Raw genomic sequence first — 25,078 nt, 5'->3', positions numbered from 1 at the left:
CACCCCAGATGCTTCAAAATTTGATTTATCAAGTTTATTTAGTGACTCCCTTTACCTTAATTTGCCCTTTTGTATATAGCCATTATGCCAAGACTCGACTCTTGTACCCCATAACTATATGGCTTGTTGTAATTGTTATACATATAACCAGATAACATGGATACAGCTAGATGGCTAATTTAGCACATAGAAATACCTGCAGTGCATCATAGCCGTGTACACATCAGTGTTTGCACATCATGATCATATACTTTAGGCACCAATAGTTATTGCAGGTTGCTGAGAAATTATACCTTATCAGAATTGTCAGTCTACAGTTCATTTGTCAAATTTTTACTGTAGCTATGTGTAATAAAAGTTAATAGATGTCTGCCCCCATAACCTAAATTCTACCGGCTTTGTTTATAGGTGTGAATGTCTAAAGTAAGCTCTCCAAGTTTTAAAAGGATAGCATAAATTATCTGTGTCTATTATTTCCTTGGGGGCAATGGTTTATTGATTAAAGATTACAAGCACTAACTTAGCTACAGGGTCTGCTTGGGCACGACACCATGCAACAAAGGTCATGTGCACGTATGACATTTTTAAGTTTAGTTAGCTAGATACATTAAGTTATCTTTGTGAGGGGGAAAGAGTTGCCCCTTCTGGGCAAATTGTGCATGGTTTTCCCATAAATTATCTGAAGTTGAGATATGTATGACATTTGTGACAAATGTCATACTTTAGGCTATAATAACTATATAGGTTCTCATCCTCCAGTACTCAAAATTACATGCAACACGAGTAATCAGATCATTTTATATTTTTTTGCTGGTATGCAGTAGCTAGATAGTTGCTCACATCACATGACTCAGAATGCAGTGCCCTTAGACTGTTCTAACTACAGAAGGTGCTGAATGATTGCACTAAACTTTTTAGCTCAGTATAGGAAGCAACAGGTATAAAGACAGAAAGAGCTTCTATACACTGAGAAGTGGTCATGCAAAAGGGTTAATTGAAGCTGCTAAAACCAAAATACTCTAATAGAACATTCAAAATTAAAACTACCATAAATTATTTGACCTACAAAATTCAGGCTGCTAGAAGCAGTGGTTCATTATTCCATACATTACAGAGGAACATCATCTATTCTTTTGCAGTAAAAGTTCTTACAAAGAGTGGTAAGATTTGAGTAAATGGTAGAACTGCACAGTCTGCTCAGTTTCTATTTTAGCATTGTAAAACCAAATGAGACATGCAGTATATTTATAATACAGTAAAAAGTATAAGAAAAATAAACACGTTATTTATCATGATGTGGTTGAGTTGTTGTTAAGGTAACCTCTGAGGTCATCCTGCATCATCAATACCTGTGTGAGCTCACATGACATCATGTGATACACACACTGGTCATACCTGTAGAGTGTATGCTGCAGCATCCATCATCTCTTCATAAACCTGCTCATCTATATTGTCCACTGTATCACAAGCCTACAGGGCGTGTATAACAAAGACGTCTTGGAACCAGGATTGGTAAATATTTTAAACTCTTTTTTCCCACCTATTTTGTTAATTTTTTTGTTTTGCTCAGCATTAACTAAGCTATAATCTCACAACGCAACTGAGTATCTCGATCTTCAATGTTTATCCCATAGTATGGAACCAGTAACATAGGCGTAGCAACCTGAGGGGGGATGGAGCCCCCCCCTGCGATTTTCTGATTGTAAATTCAAAAAAGACCGAGATACTCTAATAGAGCAGTCAGTTACTCTAATAAAGCAGTCACAGTATTCAGAGAAGCAGTGAAGCAAACTATGAAGTTGCAAATCAGTGATACAATTTAGTGGTGAGCAGCCATTCTTAGCAGGTGTTGACTTTTTTTCCCCCTTTCTTCTCTTTAACACCAAACTAGAGGCCCCCTATCTAAAAATATCTTTCTACACCTATGAGTAATTATGCGCATGACTGTTCTATTAGAATGTCTCCACCTTCTTGTTTCCCAGTGTCCACTTTACATGTGCCAGCAACTAATAGCCAGTGTTGGGAGTATTGCGTTATGTAATATTATTACTTTTGTGGTAGCTAAGTAATGTAACGAAATACGCTATAAAAACAGGTAATACAACTCAAGTTACTTCAAATTACTAATGTAATGCGTTACCTAAGTAATATAGTTACTGCAACGAGTCTAATATTACATAATATTATTACTACAAGTAACGAAGTTACTAATCTCGTTAGTAATCCACTCTGTAATGCCTAGCCACAATGAAGTAATGAAGTCTACTGAAAGAAGTTTATTCACCAGCTTCTTACTTATAACCACATTGCCCAACAACACAATCATGCCAAGCAATAAGGTGGTAGTTTCACACGTGACAGCTTAAGGCTGTGGACACAAAGTAATATAATATGTAATATTATTATAGTTACTTTGGGTAATATGTAACTGTAACTAAATAGTTCTGTTGCAAGTAAAATGCAATATGTAACTAGTTACTTATAAAAAGTAAATGTCCCAACACTGCTAATAGTTTACATATAAATTTTTCAAACAATCACACATGTATCACGCTTACCTGATGATAGCAAGTGTCTAAGGCAACATTAGCAAATCCTCCATATATGACCCTTTCTTCTTCAGTCTTTATACTATTAGACCCTGTGGCTAGTGCTCCAGCTACATCAACACAGGATCACATGATACAGTGAGTGTGTACACCATTAACACTACCAGGAATGGAGATTTCAGGATCAATAAAAGAGCCATAGTCTGAGCGACCAGTAAATGGGAAAATGCTATACCTCGCATCCTTTTGACTAAAATATCAAGAAAATAAAATCCACTAAAGTACAATTGCTGAGGTGCTCACATGAATCTCTGTTCAAACAGTCTCTGGATGGTTTCACATTGTGTTCTGATCTCCTCATCTGCCTGTTATCAAAGTGTTGAGATGATCATGGTGACATGCTACTTACCATGGATCCATTGTAGACACCTCTGACATAATTTGGTGATGCTATCATGTCAAAGTTGAGATTGAGAGCAATATTCTCCTTCTCTTCATCACTCAGATTGTTCACATAGTATATAGAACCCAGCAACCCCAACTCCTCAGCTCCCCAAAAGGCAAACATTACCTATGTAATATAAAATATGCATTGTTAACATAACTCATGTTACAACCTTATTTTTTGGTCTTAAGTTGTTCCGTGCTAAAGCTAAAGCAATTTCCAGATTACCAGCAGAACCGCTCCTATAAGGATGAATGTATGAACTAGCCACACCCACAAATATCTCAACCCACCCATTGTCATTAATTCCAGGTCCAGCAGGCACACTATCCAAATGACTACCAAACTGAGAAGAGAATGACATTACACTTGCTGTTAACAAAGGCATAGCAGTTACCATAGCAACATACCACAATGATGCTGTCTTCCTTGCCATGAGTGGTACTAGCCAGAACATTATAAGTGGTAGCTATGGTTACACTGGTACTTGTCTCAATATGAACTTCTAAAGTCTACATAATAGATATTTCATAATCACACGCACTAGCGCTGAAACAATTATTCAGATATTTGGTTATTTGGACTAAATGATATTCTATTCAATTTGTGAATATTCGGTAAACTGTGCTCAGATTGATGAATCCAATCCTGAAGTTTGAGAATGTGAACAAGGTCACGAATGGACCCACCCACCCACCAACACAAAGCAAAAAATATATATATATATATATATAAAGCAAAGCTTTCAGTTGCTATGCTAGCACAGTCAACCTACCCAGTGGATCAGCACTGGGACACCTGTCCACTACTCAGGTGCTACGAGTCATCTCAGACAAATCCTCCCGGGGCAGGACTAGTAACCTTCAGGAGGCTGTGTCATATCTTGAAGTCACTCACTAATTTACACCTGGTACCCATTAATGTTACAGCTGGGTAGACTGCTTCCCCATTTGACACCAGGCCACCAGGTCCCCATTTAAACAGCTGGAGCAATGTGAGTACAGTTTCTTGCTCAAGGAAACAACGCCAATTTGGCATAACTGGGTTGGAACCTTTTGATTAGTAGGCCGATGCTAGCCACACACACACACACACACAAACACACACAACTGACATATTGTGATAGAACAATCAGATCTAATAATTTCTGTCCAAGTTGATAAGTAGAACCGAGGACAGGTACACTAACAGTATCTTCTGGTCCCCCTCCTGTTTGACAACATGTCAACAATAGCAAATGATGAGACATCATCTAACCAAATATTCGAGATGTGGGTGGTCCTGAAGAAGCCGTGTTCTCATCTCTCATCATGACAATAGCTGAAGCTCCAGCATCCACTGCATTACTTGCCTGCACTGTATGTAGTAAACCATCTCCTTTGTACACACTACACACACCTTATCATAGAGGGAACATTCAGTGTTGGAATAATCCAACAATGCTACACTTCCAGCTATGAAATCTGTGAAATCTCCCTCAGCACAAGCTGTACCTAAAAATCATTGTGACACACTTGTAATGACAAAGAAGATGGTAGCTGTTGCCAGGAGTTTATGAGATGCAAAAGCCTCCTGATAATTGTATAGCCGGACTACTTGATTATTGACAGTGAAGTAAGAATTTCAACTGTTTAGACTACGGAAATAAACAATAGTTTGTTATCAACTGGTGTACTATATAGGGCATAGTTATCCAGTACTTTTAGCTAAACACCAGAACATTGCAGGTGAAAATTGAAAGACAACCACACATTTCAAAAAGTCTGTATTGTCAATATAAGTGCTTGTTTTCACTGAGAATAAGTTTACTAACACAACTTCTTGTTAAAAGGTAAACCAGTTGACACGGTCAGCAATAATATGCACAAACTACACCATATATGAGGTCTAGAATAGACACAAATTAGACGATAAATGCGATAATTATTGCCTATGTGATAATATTGTGACCGCTAAAAATATATGCGATAGTTGTATTGCAAGCACTTAATTAGGCAATATTGGCGATTTATTGAAATATTGTCCAACCCTACCACATAGTGGTATCTTATGATACTGACTGATAATGTATTATCACAAAATGGGACCACTAAATATTTTCCTTTAAATGTGGAGCATCTAAATCTTCTAATGACTGTCCTACTACATGAAGTCATGAAGTTCCCTCACCATTAACAAGTTGTAGACTTCCATCAACAGTGCCACTACCTGAGTAGCTCATTACTGCATACTCTGAGCCCTGAGGAAGAAGGAGTACTGTGAAAAAACAGTGTAGTCTTCAAAATGAAAGACAGTGTAGTATCATTGCAGCCATTTCTTAGCCACCATTTTACTTTCATTCTAACTTTTCTTAAGGCCACATCCTTTCTTTGACTTGACTGTTTTGTGTGGTCTTAAATATTTACAAATGGTCTACTGTTAGCTTTGCTTGTTTTTGCCTGTCTTTCTTTATGATCCATCACTATTCACACATTGCATTCTAATTCAAGTCACGGACTGTTTTATTAGAGTATCTTTATCATGTATTCCTATACACTCCAATTCTTTTGCGATTAAAAGGATAAGTAGACTATCTACAAACTGATTTCAATTTGCTTCCCATAAATGCTTTGTCCTGTAGGAGTGATTATAGATTGAATCTCAACTATAGATGATTGCGTTATAACTCCATAGCTATTACTCCAATTTCTAACTACAATTAATGTTTAAACTATGGTATAGCCTAAATATTTACGGGGGGAAATTTTTTTGTTGATTTTTACAATTTTGGGGGTTACCAGCAAAAATGTTATATTTAGACCATAGTTTAATACAGTGTTCGCAAATCCACAAAAAAATAGGTAACATTGCTCAACCTTGAAAAATTTGCCCCTTGAAATATTTAGGCTATACGGTATGATGTAACTAATCCACTACTGAATTTCAACTTATTCCCATAAGAGATTTACCCGTAGACATGACAATAACATTTCTTAAAATGTAAATTACTTCACAACTGTTTATTGAATGCAAAACAAAATTGGTACTGAGATTTTTCCTATTGATGCCCTACACAGGTGCAATCAGATAACTTTATAATATATGGCAGCCTTTGTTGGGGGCTTGTGTATTTAACACTAATGCCTGGAGTAAGTCACTCAAATTCGGTTGCGGGCTACTAAAGGAGAAGGAAATCGCAACAAAAAAAATTGTTCAGAGAAGAAAACAAAGAGCTACTTTTTTGCATTATTTTACTCAATCTATACTGTGGCCACACAACACATGGTAATTTGATATGGTACATCAGTGGCTTACCTCTAGAAATGTCCATGTGAATGCCAAGTCAGAATAATTAGCAGTAAATACAGCTTGTCCTTCAGCCAGGTTAGTATAAACTGGGACCTGATGACAAACAAGTATTGGTTATGCAATAGTTAGTTGGTACAAAACAGTTAACGTTAACCTCAAAGTGTTGCAGTGTGACATTGTAGCCAGCTGATTCCAGCTGTTCCTTTATATATTCTATACAGTGCAAGACCCAAATAAAACTGACAGTACCTTTAACACTCACCAGCTGATTTATTATATCCACTCTGTACTGACCGACTGTCAATGATACATCATGATTAGCTGTAGCAACACTTAGCCCCACCTACCTTGGAGGATCAAAGTCATTGGCTATATATTGTAGTTGCTATGTACAAATACAGACAGTATACATTAGTCACAGACACAAACTACCTTCAGTGTTTCAAGAGCATTGTTGACTTTAAAGGCTTCTTGTAGAGGCTTGTCAGATGAATCTGACTTACCAAATGCTATTACAAGTCCAACAGCTGCACCGATGAGTAGACAAATCATTAATGCTATTATAATCCACAAGTAACAGCAATATCGAGTCCTGTGAGTGTCTCTTCTGTAAAAATACAATTATCCATATAAGGTGTTTACAATTTTACCAATTAACCTGTGGATGCTTCTGTGGCGAAAACTGCAAAATACGAACAGCAAAAAAATAGTTTATAAATGAGTAATTCCCCTACCTGCCTCCTGAAGTATAGTCAGTAAAGGCTAATGGGATCTTCTCCTCCGACATTCCCTCTACCAAAAAATAATTGTATACAAAGTGTGTATTATAATACAAATACGGTAACACACGTGAGTCTCAAATATAGAATTTTACGATACCTGAACGTGATGAAGATAAACCAGATAAAGTTCAAGATTTGTAAACATGCGCGCACAAAAATAAAGTCACGTGGTTTAATAACAAGTCACCATGGCAACATTGTTAGAAACAAAGCTGAGTGAAAAGCCGGCCCAGACGAAGAACGACGAAAGAGCGTTAACCAAGGAGCAACAGGACAAGTTAAATCAACAAAAAGTATGAACTGCAAACTTGTTTGCATGCCAGTAGTGTAATCACGTGAGCAGATAGACATCAGAATTGAGAATGAACGATACCTGAGAAGTCATCCTGAAATTAGTGCTCTTATTGGGGGATTTGTGAGGTAACAATGTATTGTAAGACTTACTACTTTACCATTTTATGTGGATCTTATAGTGAAGTGGTTTTGCAACAGCCAAAAGACATCAGAGAGTTTGCTGCTGGTAATTTTTATTTTATTGTTAGCCTCATACGTAATTATATTTTCACAGAATATTTCAATGATCCAGCATTGGCTGATAAAGTCAGAACTATTCAACATGAAAATTCCCATTAAAAAAGTTATGTAATTTATTTACTTAAGTCACGTGCGCGTTTAGCGCAAATCGGTTGCTGTGTTACAGACAGAAGTCGATAGCAGCCCATCACGAACGATCTTTCAAGATGAGTAGCGAGCAGAGACGTATTAAACGTGTACAGAGTGCAACTGCGCGGCTAACGTCTGCTGACAATCCTGCCCCACCCACTAAAGAGCGCAGCCTGTCTGCCCGCGAAGCTAAAGAGCTCACGAAGGAAATACAGGAGTCATCTGCTGAGATCAAGAAAGTGTTTCCACGAACCGGTGGCGTGTGGCGGTCTTATTCTTGGGGACGGACTTCTTACAACAGTGATTTTGGTCCTAAACCAGAGGTGGAGCGCACCAAAGTACGCCCTTCTTCACGAACACGACTAAACAATCCCCACCCAAATCAGGTATTAAAAGAATAACACTTTTCTGCTAGTACTATGTTTCTGCAGAGTTTTTTGCAATGGCGTATTCCAGTTAGACTTCACGGTAACAAAAAAGTTGTCGCACCTTCCAAGGCCACCGTGATGGACGCAAAGGAGAGCTTCTATGATGATTACTTTGACCACACCAGAAACTGTATGTTAACACCTCATGTACTTAATTTAGCTCTTTTGTAACAGTGGGAGGTCTCCACCAAGATGTGGTGACCAATGTAGCCAAAATCCCATTCCCTGGCAACTCCACTTTACATGATGACAGACACTTTGACAGTAAGTGACACATTTAACAAGTGGTGTTAGCTTCCTTGATGTAGTGGGCGTGGCTGGGATGAAGCTGCAGCTCAACACACGTGGTATGGCTGACAGAGCCTATGGCGATGCAGAGGCAACTCCCACAAGACCGATGTCAGCTAATCATAAAGTAAGTCACATAACATACACACATCAATTGTAATACACTAACACTATAGCAACAAAGTCGAGTTGTCAACCACACAGTTAAGGAGGGATACGTTCCTGTCTTCAAGGAATGGCTTGATACAGCAAACACGGAAGGTATGCGCTACTAAATGTTGTGCTCTGGGATTGCACCAGTCTTACTTGTCATAGAGAAACAAATTGTTCTCGACATGCTAAAGGCTGGTAACAACAAAGAGATGAGGATACAAAGAGCAGCTGAAGAGGTACTACAACCTGAAGTGCTCCCTAATGTACAAGAATGGCTAACAAAAACTTCAGAAAAAGGTAATAATACTATGCTAACCTGTGTAGTACCCATAATATCTCTTTCTAGATCAACAAATGTTGGTCAATATTTTGGAGACACTTGCAATGGTAAACTCAAAGCAGCAGGCAGCTGAGGGGGCAACATCTCGTAGTAGATCACTTACCTTTCCACCTAATAAACCACAGTTCCAGTGGGCGAGCCCCTCCTACCCACAGAAGTTGCAGCAGTATTCACGTTACCTACCAGCTCAACCAAAGCCACGCCCTCGATCAGCCACATCCCATCATTCCATTGAGTAAGTTGGGCCAAATTGGAGTCTGACCTTACACATCATGTTTAGGAAACAACGACCAGCTTCTGCAATTACCTTATGGAATCACAAGCTGGATCGAGACCCAGTGTGCAATGTATTCCATCCTGGGTCTATGTTCAATCTTCCCCACAAGAAACGTGGGAAACACTTTGCCATTCATCCTGAGTGGCCTATAGCGTAAACTATTTATTTATTTGGTGTTAATAATTTATTGGATGACCCCCTTCCCTATTTTTAAGTGCACATGTGCACCAATACAATTGTACAACTAAACATAAATGATTTGTAATACACAATACCCTATTCATGGTCCAAAGGGAGTTAATGTAAACCCTTACATACAGAGACTCCAACCAGCCAGGTGATAACATGTTTGTGGCTCCTTCATTCACGATTGATGGGCAATTGACTGTTGCCATTTGGCAAAGAATGTAGCGGCAGTGTCGGTGTCTATGCCAAACTGTAGTGCATGAGTTATCATTTCCGTCATCTTCTGTTGATTCTCATGTTGAGCTTGCCCTCCTTGTAAGCTGTCAACTAACGCTCGGTCTAGAAGAACTGTTACCATGGTCCGTGTACTTCCTGTGGTGTTCTGTTGATTGTTAAAATAGATTGCACAGTCCAGTAATGAGTGAAGGTGCCTGTGTACACGATGTAACAATATTTAACACCTAACATTCATTACTAACCAGCTGAGAAGGTCCTGTTTAGATTTTTTCTCGGGGTGAAGAGTTTCTTCTGGCTTTTGTGCATGGAGAAATCTATACAGTTACTTATCCATACATGCAAACAGCTATATAACACACTTATTTCCAGACTTGAGCTCCTTTTCAAGGAATTTAATGGTGTCTCTCACAGCATAATTCTCCTTGCCTTTCTTCATACTGTCCAACATTTCAATCACTGAGAAGGGTGGAGTAAACAGTGTACAGATCCACAGCTGCCTACCTGCAGTGGCAATGACAATGACAAACTGCTCAGTTTTCAGAAGTTTCTTGATGATGTGTAGCGATCCAGAAAGAGTTGAGGCATCTGGTACAAGGTATGGGGTGAACAGAGTGGATTGGACCTGTTGCAGTGCTTCCACCTCAGTCTGTTGATCAACAACAATGTTGACTGAACATTGACAACAGCACACGAACCTGCAATCGAAGATGTGCCATTGTTTTCATCAATTTTGACCTCCGCAAATTAGCCTAAAACAATCAATGAGTTACCATCCATACATTAGACCACTTCACTTCGTCTTCCTCTTTTTTCTTCAACTGGGCCTGCTCATTAGCTTCCTGTGTTTCCTTCTGTGCTGGTCCAATGTACAGGGTACCGTTCCATGAGAAGGCTGCAGCTGTCTATATGATGGCTCACTGTGAACACAACACTAACTGACAGTACTAACTTTGAGATTGGATAAATACTGGCCTAACCGATGCAGAGCAAACACTTGAGTCACAACCTGTTCAGAACAAGCAGAATAACGATATCATTGATCACAGACACACACCTGGTCAAACTTGCTAAGACTTGGTGAGGTATAGTTGATGGTTTCCTGGCAGCGTACTAGAGGAGCAAAACCTCTCAGTGTGATATCTTCCGTTAGCGAAACCACTTGTTGTCCATTGTATAAGGAAGCATCATGCAATCCTACATCACACACAAATGATGACACAAACCTGTACACTCCAACTACCTGCATCTATCAGTTGAGCCTCTGCTGGGAGAATGTTGAGTAATTGTGCCAGATGTGACCATAATTGTGGGACAGCCTAAAAATAAACATAAAATACATCAAATATTAAATGTAATGATACCTGAGAACATGTGGCAATCACAGCAGGATAAGCTTGCAGCCAATCTGAGAACACCTTCATTATTAGAAAACAATCTTCTTGTAGTAGAATATTGCACAAGTTGTGAACGGCTTGTGAAAATTCTTCATTCTTTCCAGTTGCAACTTCAGATTGTAGCTGGGAAGTTTCCTTCAGGCTTGTCTGAGGTGATCGCTCCATTGTAAAGTTAGCAGCAAGGACTATCTGCCTTCTTCCCTTCTGGAAAGGAGAACTAGTCAGAGCCTTACTAGAGTCGGACACTTTCTCATGACTAGAAGAATGGCTGATTTCCTTGTCACTGTCACTCAAGCTATCCAGGAGATCAACATTCTCTTCACGATCGCTCAAGTTGTCCTCAAAGTCACAAACAAGGCTATCATCACTAGAAGAAGGGTCACTGGCAATATTGCCATCTCCTTCACTTTCAGATTCACTGCTTGAAATATTGGAAATCTTTCTTCTACGTCGATTTACCCTTTTAGCTTTAACCTTTTTGGATGCTGTTTTCTTTTGTTTACCACTGCCAGAACTGGGTTGCAATTCAGCTGTAGTGGTAGTGGCTACAGATTCAGGCAACAGGTAATCCAATAGAGTTTTCCTAGTATTCTGTGAAGATGCTTCAAGTCTGTGCATTAGCAGCAGCCACAGACGATCATGCACGTACTTAGAAACTAACGAACACAAGGAGAGAGCCAGCGTTGTGATACTGACAGTCTGAGATGAGCCTACAAAAGGAGATAATTTTTTTACAGCACTGAAATGTGTGGATTGTATTGTAGAAGTCACACAAAACAATAGGTAGGGTAAAAGAGGAAGAAGTCAACCCACATAACCATACAAAACAACATTTCTATCCACTAACACACATACTTGGGTTACCACCTACACCAAACACCACACATTGTGTAGTGTTTGGCTGACCAACCCTGTATGCCCAACAATAGACCAAAACATTACAAGAAAAGGGCACACAGTTTTGGCTTGTAGGTATTCACAAAATACCACAGGCCATCTTCAAGCCTCAGACAATCATTACTAAGAACTAAGGCTCTGTGGTGTAATTAAATATCACACAATCTGATCATGTGTATCAGCTCTTTAAGGACCATGAATATCACACCATTTCCCTCCACAAATTTCCCTCCAAAACATTCCCTTTACCTTGTAGCCTAAGACTGTGTGACGTCAGCATGGTCAATGCCACTAATTTGAGTAGCAAGTCACAGGGAAGCAGCAGTTGGATCCCATTCTCTATGGAAGCAAAAGAAGAGACTTCTTCAGATGACCTTGATGATAGACACTCTTGTAACAACTGTATGTTGCAGTGAAGGCATTCGGTGACATCATTCTCAACTTTCTGAACCAAACTGGGTACATCACTGATATCCTTGTCTGAATGACTGACCACAAGGATATAGTAAACACACATCATAGCCTGTAGGAGGACTTACTTGTTGCCAAGGAGGCTAAGCAAATGTATAAAGTTAAGTAACAGTCTTTGATATACAAACTCCCTAAGTGTGTCGAGCATATTCATAGAACAAATTGACATTGATACCACCAACCTGAGGTCATCCTCGCTTGTTTTCCCTTCCCTTTCTTCATAAAAGGTTTTGAGCTTCTTCCTATTCTTCTCATAAATCTGCTTAAGATTGGACTCAGCACCAGTAAAAGGGTCTGGGGATGAGAGACTACAAAAAGTTGAGGATACAGTGTTACATGTTTACCACTACCTCCTCAAGTAGTAGTACACGGCGTCAAGACAGCAGTTCTTGTCTCCCATTAGTGCTGCCATCTGATTGAAAGCTGCTCCTATGGGAATGGAGTGACTGAGTATTAGATGATAGAGGATACTACTGCACCTTTAGTGGGGTCTATCATTATGGCATTATGGTAAGCTGATACTGCTGCTGGTAAAGAGTTCTCGACAATCTCCAACTGGTATCGCGCTGTAGAAAAAAAGATGGCAAAGTGAAAGCACTTTACTGGGAACCTAACAAGATGCCGTGGCATGTGGCAGAAGCCCAGGTAAAAATTTCCTGCTTAGTTCTGATGGCTACCCACAATACATAAAGTGGCTTCTAGAAGCTTCACAGTAACTCACACAGGTTATTTGATTTAGATCACCAAGCTGTGTGGTTACCCATCAGACTCTAAGGAGAAAATTCATCATACGAAAAGCCACTGACACCTCTTTCAACTGTTCACCATCACCATGGCTCAAAACTGAAGCCATGTTTTGTACTAAAACAAGCTTAACCACTGTCACACGTCACCACAAATACAACCAGTTAGTTTACAGATCTTTTGATGTGAGGTGTTCCACATAAGTCTATGGTCAATGAGCCCCCAAACCTTTAACCAGCCCTATTGAGCATGGTTACTAACCAATGTCTCCAAGGTAAACAAATGTCCTGTAGAAGAGATCCTTCAGCCATTCCAACCCAACCTCGTTACCATCACTGAGATTCAACACTGCATGTTAGGAAAAAAAGAACATAATTATCTGCTGCTATATAATTTTAATGTCAGGAATTCTATGAATGCAAACAGCTCGAAAATGAATTTCAACTTGACGATTCACTGACCATCAAAGCTGTTGCCATCCAATCTGGAGACCTCTAAACCATAGTGAGATTCTAGTTTACTAATCAGCCTGGAGTAGTAGTTACTGGCAGCAGAGAGGTGGTTTAGCCAGCTGTGCATGGCGGACTCTTGGCTCAATAGTTGCTACAAAAGAAGAGGGATACTACAATGCCTGACAAGAATCTAATCACGGAATCACATTGACTCCAAACTCTCCTACAAGTGTTAAATATTATCTAGATCAAGTTCTAGCAACAATGCTATCAAAAGGATAAGAATCACAACTACCATTTAACAGAAGACTCAGAACACTGCTCCTCAATTTCAATAAATATTTTTAAGTACGAAAAAATGTTTTAGTAATCATAGCTGTCATGAATATAATCTAGCTCATAGGTCACTCTATTAGCTCACCCCTACCTGTGGCTGACCATAGACCAGTTTGGTATGCTACCCCAAACACTGGATGGGCTGGCTGCTATTGTAGTCACAGTGGTGTGTGTAGCCACATTCGTGACTGTTAAGTTAACTCACTTGTTTTTGTTGCCTACACTTTTGAATAACATCATAGAACACTTTCTTCCATAGTAGTTCTTCTGCCTTACGTCGCTGGGAACATTCCAGCAACAGAATCTGTTCACATCTGTCTCTGAGACTGTAGAAACATAAGTTATAATAATCATTGTTTGCTATTTCTGTTACTCACCTTTTTCGAAGAGCAATAAGGTCACCATGAAACAGGTCATTACAATTTCTTATGTACTTGACAGCATTGTCCAATTGTTGTGAAATGCTCCAAGCTTGCCTATCATTACACAGTGTTACAATGGTATTGTGGGACAAACCACAAACCTGAAGAGCTGTTTAGCAAATACTTCAGAGTTTTCTGTGCCTTTCTTCTTCTGTTTAGCACTCATTTGCGGTTTTTGCTACAGAAATAATTAGATTCATTCATTGCGCATGCGCACCACATGGAAAGAAACCTAATGACATAAGTTTGTTTCTGAGCATTAAAGGACAAACAGTGGAATGTGTCCGTAATTCAGTCAGAATTATGTGAGCTTCGCGTTCAGTTACTGACCCTGCCGCTATAAAAACGCCAGACCAGACCGCAACCAGTGGAAAAAATCTGTTCGATGCCGCCATTGGAGTAATATTTGAAGTGAGGCGCTCTGCTGTTGCTGCTTAATGGGCCATCAACGGCGAAACACAACGGTGAGAATCGCTTGCAGCGCGTTCAAAGTGATCGGGTTGCCGTCTGAGCAACAAAAAGTCCTTAAATGACTGGCTCACACGGCAGCTTGTTCGCTTCGAAAACGCTGTTTAGCGTTTGGTACAGTCCCGCCAAAATCAGCGACGGCAGAGACATTACAACATCGGAGGACGAAGATGACTGAATGGTTTGCGGTCGTGTAGCACCAACTGGCGACTGGCAGTCAGCCGTGTAGCTTGCTCCTATGGTGTGGTCGGCAGCTACAAGCAGTTGTAGTTGGATTAACATACTGGCACGTACGACAAAAATGTGCAGGCTTATTCTATCAATCCTTGCACAGCTAAGGTTATATCGTCTTCATGGGGATTAACATTTGTTCCTGAAAATACATTATGTACGTTGAAATATAATCACAGGCCAAGCTATAAACCATTAATCAAGTAACCTAACCAACAAGCTACTTAACTCAATTACAGCCTTATAGCTTCACAAATTTGAGGTGGAAGCAGAAACCAGAAAGCAGAGGTCTGTGGGCAGCCATTTGGTGAAACCTCATACAATGCTGGCCACAAACTAAAGGAGGTATTGGTGGTTGACATTGTATGGTAACCTCTATAAATAAATCCACACAAAAAAGAAAAAAAAGGTATTCAATTGAATGTGTCAACTTGCTATAAAAGGGCTTGTTACAACATGTAAGTGTCAGCAGTGTATCAATATCTTAATGACTAAACGTAATATTAACATCAAATGAAAAGTATTTGGTCATTTGGATATGAGATCATGTCTACTGCTTACAAAGTGACCTCAAGCACACTGATATGATTGAGAACACACAATAGCTCTTATAAAACATTGGCCAATGCCTCTGATGTAGTGACATTGCCTTGTGTCCATGTTTTACAACATTGAAACTAATAGTTCAATACCTTCTATAAAACCAATCATCAAATCATGCTTTGTTATTTTATAACACAACAACAGCAACAACCTAATGGAAAATGGAACTCTTTTCTGATGAAAACAACACAAGGAGTGTATCAATACATTGTATACTTGAACTACCACATTATAGTGTGTAGTGTAGGATGAACAAAAAGGTCACCAGACATGAAGTTCAGAAGATCTTTAGGAAGCCACAAAATCTTAGCATAAGTGTTCACATTGTTTAAAGCATGCTGGAGGCCATTCTGTATTCCAGAGAATGTGTACCCACCAGGATTGTCTTTTCTCCTTTGGGAGGACATGTGACCTCCTAGGGAATAAATAAGTGTGTGTGTGTGTGTGTTAGGTGGGTGTGTATGTGGGTTGTTGTACACAGGTGTGTGTTCATGTGTGGTAGGTACAACTTGGGTGTGTAGAGTGTGTATTTCATAATGACATACTTGGCAATTACAAAATCACAAAACTGTAAATTTTGTACAGACTTTCTAATAGTGAAACCACATGCACATTTACAGAGAAGAGAAGTGATTGGTCAAAATTGCTGAGACTGTCTTCTGCACATTGTACTCCCTTAACATCTGATGTCATGCAAGAACTAAATATTGATGTTTCACAACAAAACAGCTGTAATCCATAGGTAATTCAACTACGGATAAGAGGTGACATGCTCACTAAATACCAGTACAATGACAGTCATTGATAAAAGGTAACGAAGAAAAACATGTCAAGCTTTTCAGACATTCTAAGAAATATTATTGAATAATTTCTGACTATAGTAAACAAAAACACAATTTCAAAGTTCACAAATGACATATTTCCAGCAAAAGGACAACATGAATGCAACTTAAAAATTCAGTGGATACTGAACCACATTTTGCTGATGAGATGAGGTGATTAAACTTGTGGCTCGCTCTTTATTTCAAGACTAATTTCAGTAAGAAATCAGTATATTGGGAGATCTACTGCAAAAATAGCGACGTGGGTACAAACTCACACAAGTCGTATCTCAGTACTGGAACAGAATATTCTACTGCAACTAGTATTCCAATTAAATATTTAATGAGGGCTGTAAATTGCATGGCCATTGCATAATGGGTTTAAAAGGTATCAGTGACGACATTTTGATAAAGTATCCCGTTTTTTCAGGCCTAGTTACACATATAAACTCCGTTTTTCCCACGGTATACACCACCAGCTATATCAGGTGTACTGACTAGCATTAATGGATTTAGTAATTTTGAGTCGACAGTTTTAACAATAACAGTAGTAGCAAAACTTTTCCCTTGACATTCAAAGGGAAGGGCATTCCACATTCAAAGACTGGAATATGTTTTTTTCTGTTAGTCCAACATTTTGATGATAACGAGACACATTTTAGGGCAACACACACACGTTATATAAGTACCAACTTACGTCTAAATACTTGTCCTCGACCTTTCAGGAGATAACTTCACCATCGAAAAACTTGAAACCACAATACATTATTGTGGATATATCCAATCCCACAATCACTAGTTCAGATTTGTTGCTTGCGGAGCTGCATCTCGTGCTGCTGTATTGAATCAATGGCGTGCTGTATTGAATCAATGGCGTCCCGTATCCTAAACAGAATTTGCTTGCTACACAAAACACAGCAAAGATTTCTGAACGTTAGCTTTGCACATCGACTTGCACGTGAGTTGATAATAAATACATTCCTGTAAACTGTGAATATTAAAACGACCCTGTGTGCTCCTGTTTATCGAATGTGTCCAAAAATGGATGCTTGCATTAAAAGTAACCATATGCAACTCACGTGATCCCAGTGATTGAGAATTAAAATTTTGTGCTTGAACATTTAATTATCTATCAGAGGAGGTTGGTCATGTGTCCCTATGACGTATTGATGCGTGTTATTGCACAACCAAAAATGGCATTTGAAATAGGCGTTAGCATTTTTTCCCCTTTACATCACATCCACATGAAGTATTCATGATGTAGCCTTTGTTTCTTGGCTAAGATAGCCACACAACTTGTTTCCGTGGCTGAAAGAAGGGGACTGGAAGCCATAATTTATCGATACTAATTCGTACATTAGAACACTTTATATCAATACTGAGGTGTTGGGTAGAACTTTCCTTTTAGATCACGAGATGTTTGATGATGCGTGACCAACCTCCTCTGATGATTTTACAGTTCAGTACCAGCCATATGAAATGGTTGTTAGGTGAACCAATTGTTTGTGAATTACATATACAAGCTTCTCATCAAAATGGAATGGGACTCCATGAAAGCAAGTGTATATTGTATTCATGGCCAGTCCATCATAGTCAAGTGGAATGCATACATGTAAAAACATGGGGTGCATAATATATGAATGTACTAAGTGGTAAATATTAGTGTATCTATGTGAATATTATTGATCTTGTGACATTACTGTAATGTTGTGATACTTGGGTCTGCCTACAGTTTAGTGGTGCCCACAACAGTCCTGTACCAATGGCCTGTTATCCATCTTGCATCAACAAAACAGACGGCTACTTTTTTTTGAGGCTGTACATATTATACCTCCATAGTGTTTGACCATGTGTGGAAGGTAGGTGATGTTTGCTATAGTAGTAGCCACCACTTTAATTGCTTAACATTTAAGCTACTAGTGAATATATTTGTTTTGTTGGGAGTAGTACATGATTTTTTTTTCTTTTCCATTTTACAGTATACGGAGAAGTAAATAATCTCAGTGTGTTTTTCCTTTGGTAGCAAAAGCAGCTAAGAAAGCTGGTAAGGGGGTTGATGTCAAACCAACAGGGGAAGTCCCAGAGCTGAACATGACAGTCTGTCAAAGACTCAACATTTACAACAATGGGGAAGATCCCAAGATACAAGATGAGTCACAGTACCCAGAATGGCTATGGACTTTACTGGACCCTGTTGATATGCTAACCCCAGATGATAAAAGATATTGGCGCCAGATAAGAAAGGCTAGAATACGAACTACCAACAAGCTACTGAAACAAAGAACTTAGACTGTAGTATGTCACAATGCAATTCTCACAACACACACACACATAAACCGTATAAAAACCATATTAATACAAAAAGGCTTGGTACAAAGTAGTATCACTGATGAAAATTTATTGTTTCGAAATATGTTTTAGTATCATGTGTACGTCTGTGTTTACGAAGTTGATCAAATTCAGATGGTTTGAAGTGCTTGCTGCATATGTTACACCTAGGGGGTGAGTGCAGTATGTTGTCGTAGTGTTTTTCATCAATTTCTACCCTACCATTCTTCCTCACCATTTCTATTGCTGTGTGAGAGTCAATGAAAAAGTCTGTGTTGAATATATTCCAGTGGTGGACTGTCCTCATCTTTTGTGAGTCAAAGTCATCACTGATCATGTGTAAATGCAGCAGCTTCATACTGGGGATAGCGTGGTACCCCATGTGAAATGTTGCCTCTTCATCCACATTGATTTTCTTGACAAGTTCCTTGCCTCTAGTGTGCATGTGCTCCAACAGAGAAAGATGATCAGTAGTAGCCTCACCAATACTGTTGATGTCAACTTGTTTTGGTACTATCAAGTAATGATGCCGAGCTTTTGGGAACCCATCAACAAGGATAACAGTTGTACTGTCAGAATCTAAAACTTGACTGGGGTCATCCACAGCTGCCTTGAGGCCGTTGTACCAAGGAACACCCTGAGGGCGATGGGGACGTTGACAATAGCGGTCAGAATTGTAAGTACTCCAAGGATGTAGTGTCCCTGTCACCTATATGATACAGTCGACATAGACATTAAAATACTCTGATGTAGTAACTTATCTCAGCATACAGCTCTAGGTAACTGTATGATAAGTTTACATCTATTATGATTTAACATGAAATGTGGCTTTGATCTGTTACCGACCCAACATCATACATATCATATGGCCATGGTGTATTAGTTATTTGCTTGGGCACTTCTGGCTTCAAGGAATTTCTAACTATTCAGTTTCTATGGGGCATGCACTCCCAGATTGAATCTGGGAGCGATTTCAGCAATATTTATTCAACTGCTGTATTAGGGTGACTGCACAATTAGAGTATCTTGATCTTGACATTAATAGTAAGTAGGGATGCGTCCATTATGCCAGAATAATTGTGGTAGTGGAAAGAATTGGGGAATATTGCATGAATTCTAGGAATAATTAGTGCAAAATTAAGATTTTCTTGCAGTGTGATACAAAAATTTTTTTTGGATACAATACTGAAACAGTGCAAGCATAAATCGAGATACTCTAATAGAGCAGTCAACTTCGAGTCCATAATTCTAATAAAACTCAAAACTAATATGCTTCACAGTAATAATAAATCAATAGACCCTCTGAAATTGAATGTGAGGCTGATTTTAGCAGTTTAGTAGAACGGCTACTATTACTTGTAGAAGGATGACTGTTCTATTAGAGTATCTTGATCTTTATGTTGAAATAGTGTGATGTTTAGGTGGCCTAGGTACCCTTTGCAATAAGATTCTCACAAATTTACGATGTATCTAAAATCCTATAGATTTGACAGAAAAATATTGCAAAGAAGCAACATAAGTGACTGGGCTGGCGAAAACAGGGCATGTGGACACATAGAATTTACCAACTTTGTGACTCATAGCTTTTAATGTCATTGTGCTAATTTTTTTTTGAGGCCTGTAACATTTAATTAGCTTTATAATACAAGTTACAGAGTGTAAATATCCTGTTCCAGTACTGATATATGACGTGTTGTTTTACAGGATGTGGTTTGTGTCACATGCCCTGTTTTCGCAGGCCCGGTCACATATACTGCTGTCTGCTGGCCATTAGGGGCAGTAAAAACAAGAAATTAAAAATCATGGTAGTTTAGCAAGTGAACATATTTGAATTGAGCTACAGTGAACATCTTGGTTATCTCTTTCAGAGAATGGAGCCATACCTGTTGAGACCAAAATTTTTGTCTTTATTATGGAGGTTTTTTTTGACTGCACTATTAGAAGAGAACATAAGATGGAGCCTTTGTGCAGTAACTTCAAAACCACTAGTATTTGTCTGCCACTAGCATCCTATTGGTATGTTCATTCAGAGTATTGTATAGTGATTAAGACTGCTCAATAACTTGACAACTGAATTATGAGGTGCACGATTCAAATTGAAGATGCATCATACTAATTTGATCTATAGTGAAAACTTTTCAGCTGAGCAGCTTAGTTACTTTAGTGACTTCAAATGTGTACACACAAAAACAACAAGGGAGTGGCACTCCAGTACACCTTGTATTCCATCCGATATTTGTCTTAAATATGGTCAAAAGTGGTCAGTCGTTGTATAATTATGTTTAACATTGTGGTCCTAAAAGTATCAATTATGGTAACACCTAATATCACAGTAGCTTCTGCAGAGCAGAAAATGTACATGCTACTGGAGCACAAACTTCTTCACCTCAGGTTTGTTGAAATTGTCTTTCTAAATGTTATCACGTTAGGACAAGAAAGAAAGAAGTATAAGAGTACTGCATCTGTGCTGGGTGAGTTATGGCTGATAATTAGTAAAGATTGCATGGGTACAAGGCTTTTGACACTTTGATAAACAATGTTTGTATCAACAAATTGACGTACAGCAGTTCATTCTTTCTTATGAAATTAAGACTTAGTGTTGTTTGGTGACAATTACTTTCTCGAGTTGAGCCCCAAAACAGTCGTTTTATCCTAGTAACCTGGATAAAACTAACCCGATGCACAAATAAAGTTTGCCATTGTCTTTCCCAACTTCTGTTCTGTGTAACTTTCATGTGAAATAAATCACTAAAAGCCGAGTTGTAGCCTGCTGAAAGTGCCCCACCATTAAATTTGTCCCACATACTTCTTGCTCCACATTATAACGTAATTTCGTGATGTATTGTTATCATTCCATGATCTGTCCTTTGGCCTACTGCAAATATCATGCATGCTTGACTTTCTGTCATCAGCTCAAAAGTACGAACCACTTCAAAGTCGGCATAACAATGCCATAATTGAAACCACAACTCCACCTTAGGTATTGTTGCATCATTGTGACACCTCCACTTTAGTTGTTTACCTTTATAAGTTGTTAACTTGATGTTTTTACTTACTTGAGATAGCCATTTCCCTATGGGTATACACCATTGCATTGAGAAGTGTGCAGTAGGTGAAACATATTTGCTCACCACAAAGCATACAAAGATTGCTGAGATCTGATAGGACCTGAGATTACTATCATTACATTGAGCTACATAGCAGTTTCAAGACAGTCCAGATTGCTAGATGGCTTCCTAATTCAATTGTGCCATTTTCCCTTAAAATGTATGGGGAGCCCTGGAGAAAAAAATGTACCTTTCTTCAGTTTTTTAAGCACCGTGCATAAAGTATAGTTTCCAACATGTCAGAGAGGAATAAACTATTAGTGGTAATGACTTGTGGGTTTAAATTTAACACTTTGCTAACATTCCGACATATTTCTGATATTAGTAAATACTGTAATCAAGGGATCTGACAGTGGAAAGTATAGTTCCAACATGTCGGAGAGGAATAAACTGATAGTGGTAATGTGAATCTGGCTTGTGTGCTTAAATTTAGCACTTTGCTAACATTCCGACATGTTGGACATATTTCAGATATTAGTTCAAACCGTAATCTAGGAACCAAACAGTGGAAATTATACTTTCCACTGTTAGATCTTTTTACTAATATCTGAAATATGTCCAACATGTCGGAAAGTAAATTTTAACACACAAGTTAGACTTACATCACCACTATAAGTTTATTCCTCTCCGACATGTTGGAAACTATACTTTCCATGGTTTGCACTCATATCTGAAATATGTCCAACAGGTCGGAAAGTAAGTAGAGTGCTAAATTCAAACCTACAAGTCAGATGCTAATTCCAACCCAACAAACTAGAGGTTGGAAATCACTACTCTATCTATTGAGCATATACAAAGTCCATTTTCCCAAAATTTTGGACTGGAATGCCAATCTATGATTAGATAAAGCCATATACTAGATAAAGTTAGTACTCCCTGATTTACAGGCTTACAAGCAGGGGGGATGATGGTGAGTAAATGTAATTATGGATATAATACTGTCTAACCCTTCGCACGATGTCAGCAGTGCTATCAACAGTGCTATCAACTAGGCACAAACTTCATGTTTGCGTTATTTTTGCAACTTAAAAAGGAAGGAACAAGCTTATTATTCATACTGCATGCTTTTATGCAGCTTTTTATGGTTGTGCCAGACAAATAATGGCTTGAAAAGCTGCCAATCTTATAATGGAAATGGACCGACCGCCCGCATGCAAATATGCTTGAGTCCAGGATGGGAAACAGAGAATTTATTTGGAGTGGCCTTACATCACTGATATCATACGGATATATAATATCTATGTTGATATACTACGCACCGTAAACATCTATGGCTACATCTCATGATCCTGTTCCATCACAAATGCATGCCCTTTAATACGTCATCGACTGCTTACCGTTACAGTAGGTACTTTATCCCCATTCCTGGCACTAGATTTTTGAAGCAGGAAGCGATGCATGTTTCTCTTTGCGACCTGTCGCGATTGAATGTACAGAGGTTTGCGGAATTCCGGTTTTTATAACTATCCAAACCGTAAAGCGCCAACCGAAAAACGTTATCCATCAACTTTGAAATGCGTCACCACAACTTTGATAGGTCACGTTTCTGGTGACTTCCTGTACGGATACGTGTACCACTCACGTGTACCACTCACGTGCGCATGCCGGCATACAGAAAAAAAGGAAATTAATTTTGTAAATAAACAATGTAGTCTCTCGCGTGGGTAGACCGTATTTGTTTTCTCTTTGAGTAGCTACTTGCAGACCCTCCTCTCTTCCAACCTTTTAAATAAAAAAAATTAGTTATAGCAAGTGAATGAAAAAAAAAACAAAAAACAAACAAAAAAAAAAATAAATTCAAAGTACTATACATGTGATGGAAGCACCTGACCCTCAGATATTGCAAGGTCAAGTGCTCCAATAGTCACTGGGCTGCCACGATGAGACCTGGCTCCACGCAAGCAGGTTATAGCTGACCTCAGTAAAGAAAAACTGGTGGAGCATCTAATCCAGGACACTACACTACTATAAATCTTAGCAGCGAGATGCCAACCTCTTGTAAGCAGTAGTGGCCGCACCTCCAAAAGTTGAGAATACCAAAGGGGTGAAAGAGCCTACTTCAACATCCCTTACAAGCGGCTGCTCATACTTATGCTGTTTGTCGCACCCAAACCTTTTAAATAGAAAAGAAACTGCTATGTTACGATAACTAGGAGCACTGGGATTAAAAACTCTTACATCAAAGAAAGCCTTTTGATGACGATTTCCCCAAAATCCTTGCACACTGACATCTTCCATCTTTCTCTTCCAACCTAATGACAAAGAGAAAAAAAAGCGGGCTAGCCATGTGAGACCATACCAGAATAGCAACTCAGTAATGTATAATGCTACCTAATAATGCCCACATTACCATTCAGTCTCTAGAGACTCTCTTGTCCACACCTGACAACTTGCTTCACATCAACACTTACTTTCATATAGCTCAGCTGTGCCTGACTGTTTTATAAGAGTATACAGCTGGTTGTATGGGATCACTCAGCTCCTCCGTGTAATTCTATACATCAATTAAGAGATCACATGATAAAATGTAAAGATTGGTCATTTTGAAACATACTATGATGCTGTCAATGAAATAATTAAATAGCAAACTATATTTCTCCATGTGCCCATTGCATACATGAACTAAGCTTATTTGGGAAAAAAAAAACTAACTGCCTGGCAACTTTGACTAACCAACTTATACATTGGAGGTGAAACATTGCTATCAGAGGAGGATACCACTCAGGGGGATCGATCCCTTGGAAATGCCCATGTATGCTTTGGGAGTTGTTCCTTTATTAACACTCTATCAGATGAATTTGTCAAGCAGGTTTGGTATGCTGACGATGCCACAGCTTGTGGACATTTAGCTGATGTTCAGCGCATCTTGTTTCTACTGGCCCCAACAATGGTTATTTTCCTACTTCTTCTTTTAGCATAACTGCTCCTTTGGTGGACCTGATTTTGTCTAATCTATTGATGTTTTGGAGCTTCAGCTAGGTGCCAAGCAGCAAGCAATTGCCAACCATTGTCAAGCTTGTATAATCAGCTCTTGCTTATCCTTGCACCCAAGTTATACTAGTCAGTATTACTCTCCAGTGAGAAAGGTTCATCTAGCTGGCTTAATACCCTTCCTCTTTCAGATCATGACTACACCTTACATAAAGGAGCCTTTTGTGATGTCCTTTA

At 38.9% G+C, this 25,078-nt stretch overlaps 5 protein-coding genes across 7 annotated transcripts; 2 read left to right on the top strand and 3 right to left on the bottom strand.

Moving 5' to 3' along the window:
* Nucleotides 1-1,197: 1,197 nt before the first annotated feature.
* On the bottom strand, nucleotides 1,198-7,269 carry LOC136260095 (aminopeptidase-like). Its single transcript, XM_066053718.1, has 21 exons — nucleotides 7,162-7,269; nucleotides 7,017-7,074; nucleotides 6,941-6,964; nucleotides 6,715-6,889; nucleotides 6,630-6,667; nucleotides 6,545-6,579; nucleotides 6,437-6,495; nucleotides 6,289-6,375; nucleotides 5,164-5,233; nucleotides 4,393-4,487; nucleotides 4,252-4,345; nucleotides 4,109-4,203; nucleotides 3,405-3,506; nucleotides 3,288-3,340; nucleotides 3,167-3,236; nucleotides 2,959-3,120; nucleotides 2,853-2,914; nucleotides 2,714-2,799; nucleotides 2,559-2,659; nucleotides 1,396-1,470; nucleotides 1,198-1,349 (listed from the first exon to the last, which is right to left on the bottom strand). The coding sequence occupies exons 2-21, from the start codon at nucleotides 7,067-7,069 to the stop codon at nucleotides 1,290-1,292; spliced, it is 1,596 nt and encodes a 531-aa protein (XP_065909790.1). The 5' UTR covers nucleotides 7,070-7,074; nucleotides 7,162-7,269; the 3' UTR covers nucleotides 1,198-1,289.
* On the top strand, nucleotides 7,198-7,714 carry LOC136260104 (RIIa domain-containing protein 1-like). Its single transcript, XM_066053730.1, has 4 exons — nucleotides 7,198-7,357; nucleotides 7,408-7,484; nucleotides 7,538-7,584; nucleotides 7,633-7,714. Exons 1-4 carry the CDS (start codon nucleotides 7,253-7,255, stop codon nucleotides 7,695-7,697), a joined length of 294 nt encoding a protein of 97 aa, XP_065909802.1. The 5' UTR covers nucleotides 7,198-7,252; the 3' UTR covers nucleotides 7,698-7,714.
* On the top strand, nucleotides 7,710-9,485 carry LOC136260100 (uncharacterized). Its single transcript, XM_066053725.1, has 8 exons — nucleotides 7,710-8,113; nucleotides 8,159-8,285; nucleotides 8,330-8,419; nucleotides 8,464-8,570; nucleotides 8,620-8,704; nucleotides 8,759-8,893; nucleotides 8,943-9,171; nucleotides 9,217-9,485. The coding sequence occupies exons 1-8, from the start codon at nucleotides 7,805-7,807 to the stop codon at nucleotides 9,368-9,370; spliced, it is 1,236 nt and encodes a 411-aa protein (XP_065909797.1). The 5' UTR covers nucleotides 7,710-7,804; the 3' UTR covers nucleotides 9,371-9,485.
* Nucleotides 9,421-17,315, bottom strand: LOC136260091 (nonsense-mediated mRNA decay factor SMG5-like). 2 transcript variants are annotated; one of them, XM_066053713.1, is made up of 21 exons: nucleotides 17,173-17,315; nucleotides 14,454-14,530; nucleotides 14,308-14,406; nucleotides 14,136-14,256; nucleotides 13,604-13,745; nucleotides 13,404-13,490; nucleotides 12,878-12,964; nucleotides 12,749-12,827; nucleotides 12,581-12,706; nucleotides 12,467-12,529; nucleotides 12,177-12,415; nucleotides 10,998-11,740; nucleotides 10,877-10,952; nucleotides 10,691-10,830; nucleotides 10,586-10,642; nucleotides 10,431-10,538; nucleotides 10,332-10,385; nucleotides 10,138-10,282; nucleotides 9,996-10,092; nucleotides 9,879-9,950; nucleotides 9,421-9,830 (listed from the first exon to the last, which is right to left on the bottom strand). In XM_066053713.1, the coding sequence occupies exons 2-21, from the start codon at nucleotides 14,516-14,518 to the stop codon at nucleotides 9,578-9,580; spliced, it is 2,853 nt and encodes a 950-aa protein (XP_065909785.1). In that variant the 5' UTR covers nucleotides 14,519-14,530; nucleotides 17,173-17,315; the 3' UTR covers nucleotides 9,421-9,577. The 2 variants fall into 2 exon arrangements, with proteins under 2 accessions (XP_065909785.1, XP_065909786.1); XM_066053714.1 differs by lacking the exon at nucleotides 17,173-17,315 and adding an exon at nucleotides 16,031-16,069.
* Nucleotides 17,316-18,747: 1,432 nt separating this feature from the next.
* On the bottom strand, nucleotides 18,748-23,445 carry LOC136260102 (aprataxin-like). Of its 2 annotated transcripts, none has more exons than XM_066053728.1 (2): nucleotides 23,170-23,445; nucleotides 18,748-19,512 (listed from the first exon to the last, which is right to left on the bottom strand). In XM_066053728.1, exons 1-2 carry the CDS (start codon nucleotides 23,176-23,178, stop codon nucleotides 18,859-18,861), a joined length of 663 nt encoding a protein of 220 aa, XP_065909800.1. In that variant the 5' UTR covers nucleotides 23,179-23,445; the 3' UTR covers nucleotides 18,748-18,858. The 2 variants fall into 2 exon arrangements, with proteins under 2 accessions (XP_065909800.1, XP_065909799.1); XM_066053727.1 differs by having other exon boundaries at nucleotides 23,248-23,442.
* Between the last annotated feature and the right edge of the window lie 1,633 nt (nucleotides 23,446-25,078).

The sequence above is a fragment of the Dysidea avara genome, chromosome 7 (assembly GCF_963678975.1).
Source record: "Dysidea avara chromosome 7, odDysAvar1.4, whole genome shotgun sequence".
Lineage (NCBI taxonomy): Eukaryota > Metazoa > Porifera > Demospongiae > Dictyoceratida > Dysideidae > Dysidea > Dysidea avara.
Note: the sequence above shows the minus strand (reverse complement) of the source record. Positions and strands in the feature narration are given on the sequence as shown.

Coding starts and splice junctions, on each gene's coding strand:
- LOC136260095 (XM_066053718.1), bottom strand. CDS start 7,069: ATGTCGGAGGAGAAGATCCCATTAGCCTTTACTGACTATACTTCAGGA. Junction 5,234..6,288: donor TCACATGGACATTTCTAGAG/GTAAGCCACTGA, acceptor CTTCTTCCTCAG/GGCTCAGAGTATGCAGTAAT. Junction 4,204..4,251: donor ACCCACATCTCGAATATTTG/GTTAGATGATGT, acceptor GTTGTCAAACAG/GAGGGGGACCAGAAGATACT.
- LOC136260104 (XM_066053730.1), top strand. CDS start 7,253: ATGGCAACATTGTTAGAAACAAAGCTGAGTGAAAAGCCGGCCCAGACG. Junction 7,358..7,407: donor ACAAGTTAAATCAACAAAAA/GTATGAACTGCA, acceptor TCACGTGAGCAG/ATAGACATCAGAATTGAGAA. Junction 7,585..7,632: donor CATCAGAGAGTTTGCTGCTG/GTAATTTTTATT, acceptor ATATTTTCACAG/AATATTTCAATGATCCAGCA.
- LOC136260100 (XM_066053725.1), top strand. CDS start 7,805: ATGAGTAGCGAGCAGAGACGTATTAAACGTGTACAGAGTGCAACTGCG. Junction 8,705..8,758: donor TGATACAGCAAACACGGAAG/GTATGCGCTACT, acceptor TACTTGTCATAG/AGAAACAAATTGTTCTCGAC. Junction 8,894..8,942: donor AACAAAAACTTCAGAAAAAG/GTAATAATACTA, acceptor ATCTCTTTCTAG/ATCAACAAATGTTGGTCAAT.
- LOC136260091 (XM_066053713.1), bottom strand. CDS start 14,518: ATGAGTGCTAAACAGAAGAAGAAAGGCACAGAAAACTCTGAAGTATTT. Junction 12,828..12,877: donor AATGATAGACCCCACTAAAG/GTGCAGTAGTAT, acceptor CCATTCCCATAG/GAGCAGCTTTCAATCAGATG. Junction 12,416..12,466: donor CTTAGCCTCCTTGGCAACAA/GTAAGTCCTCCT, acceptor CCTTGTGGTCAG/TCATTCAGACAAGGATATCA.
- LOC136260102 (XM_066053727.1), bottom strand. CDS start 23,310: ATGCATCGCTTCCTGCTTCAAAAATCTAGTGCCAGGAATGGGGATAAA. Junction 19,513..23,247: donor ATAAAGTACCTACTGTAACG/GTAAGCAGTCGA, acceptor TGTATCATATAG/GTGACAGGGACACTACATCC.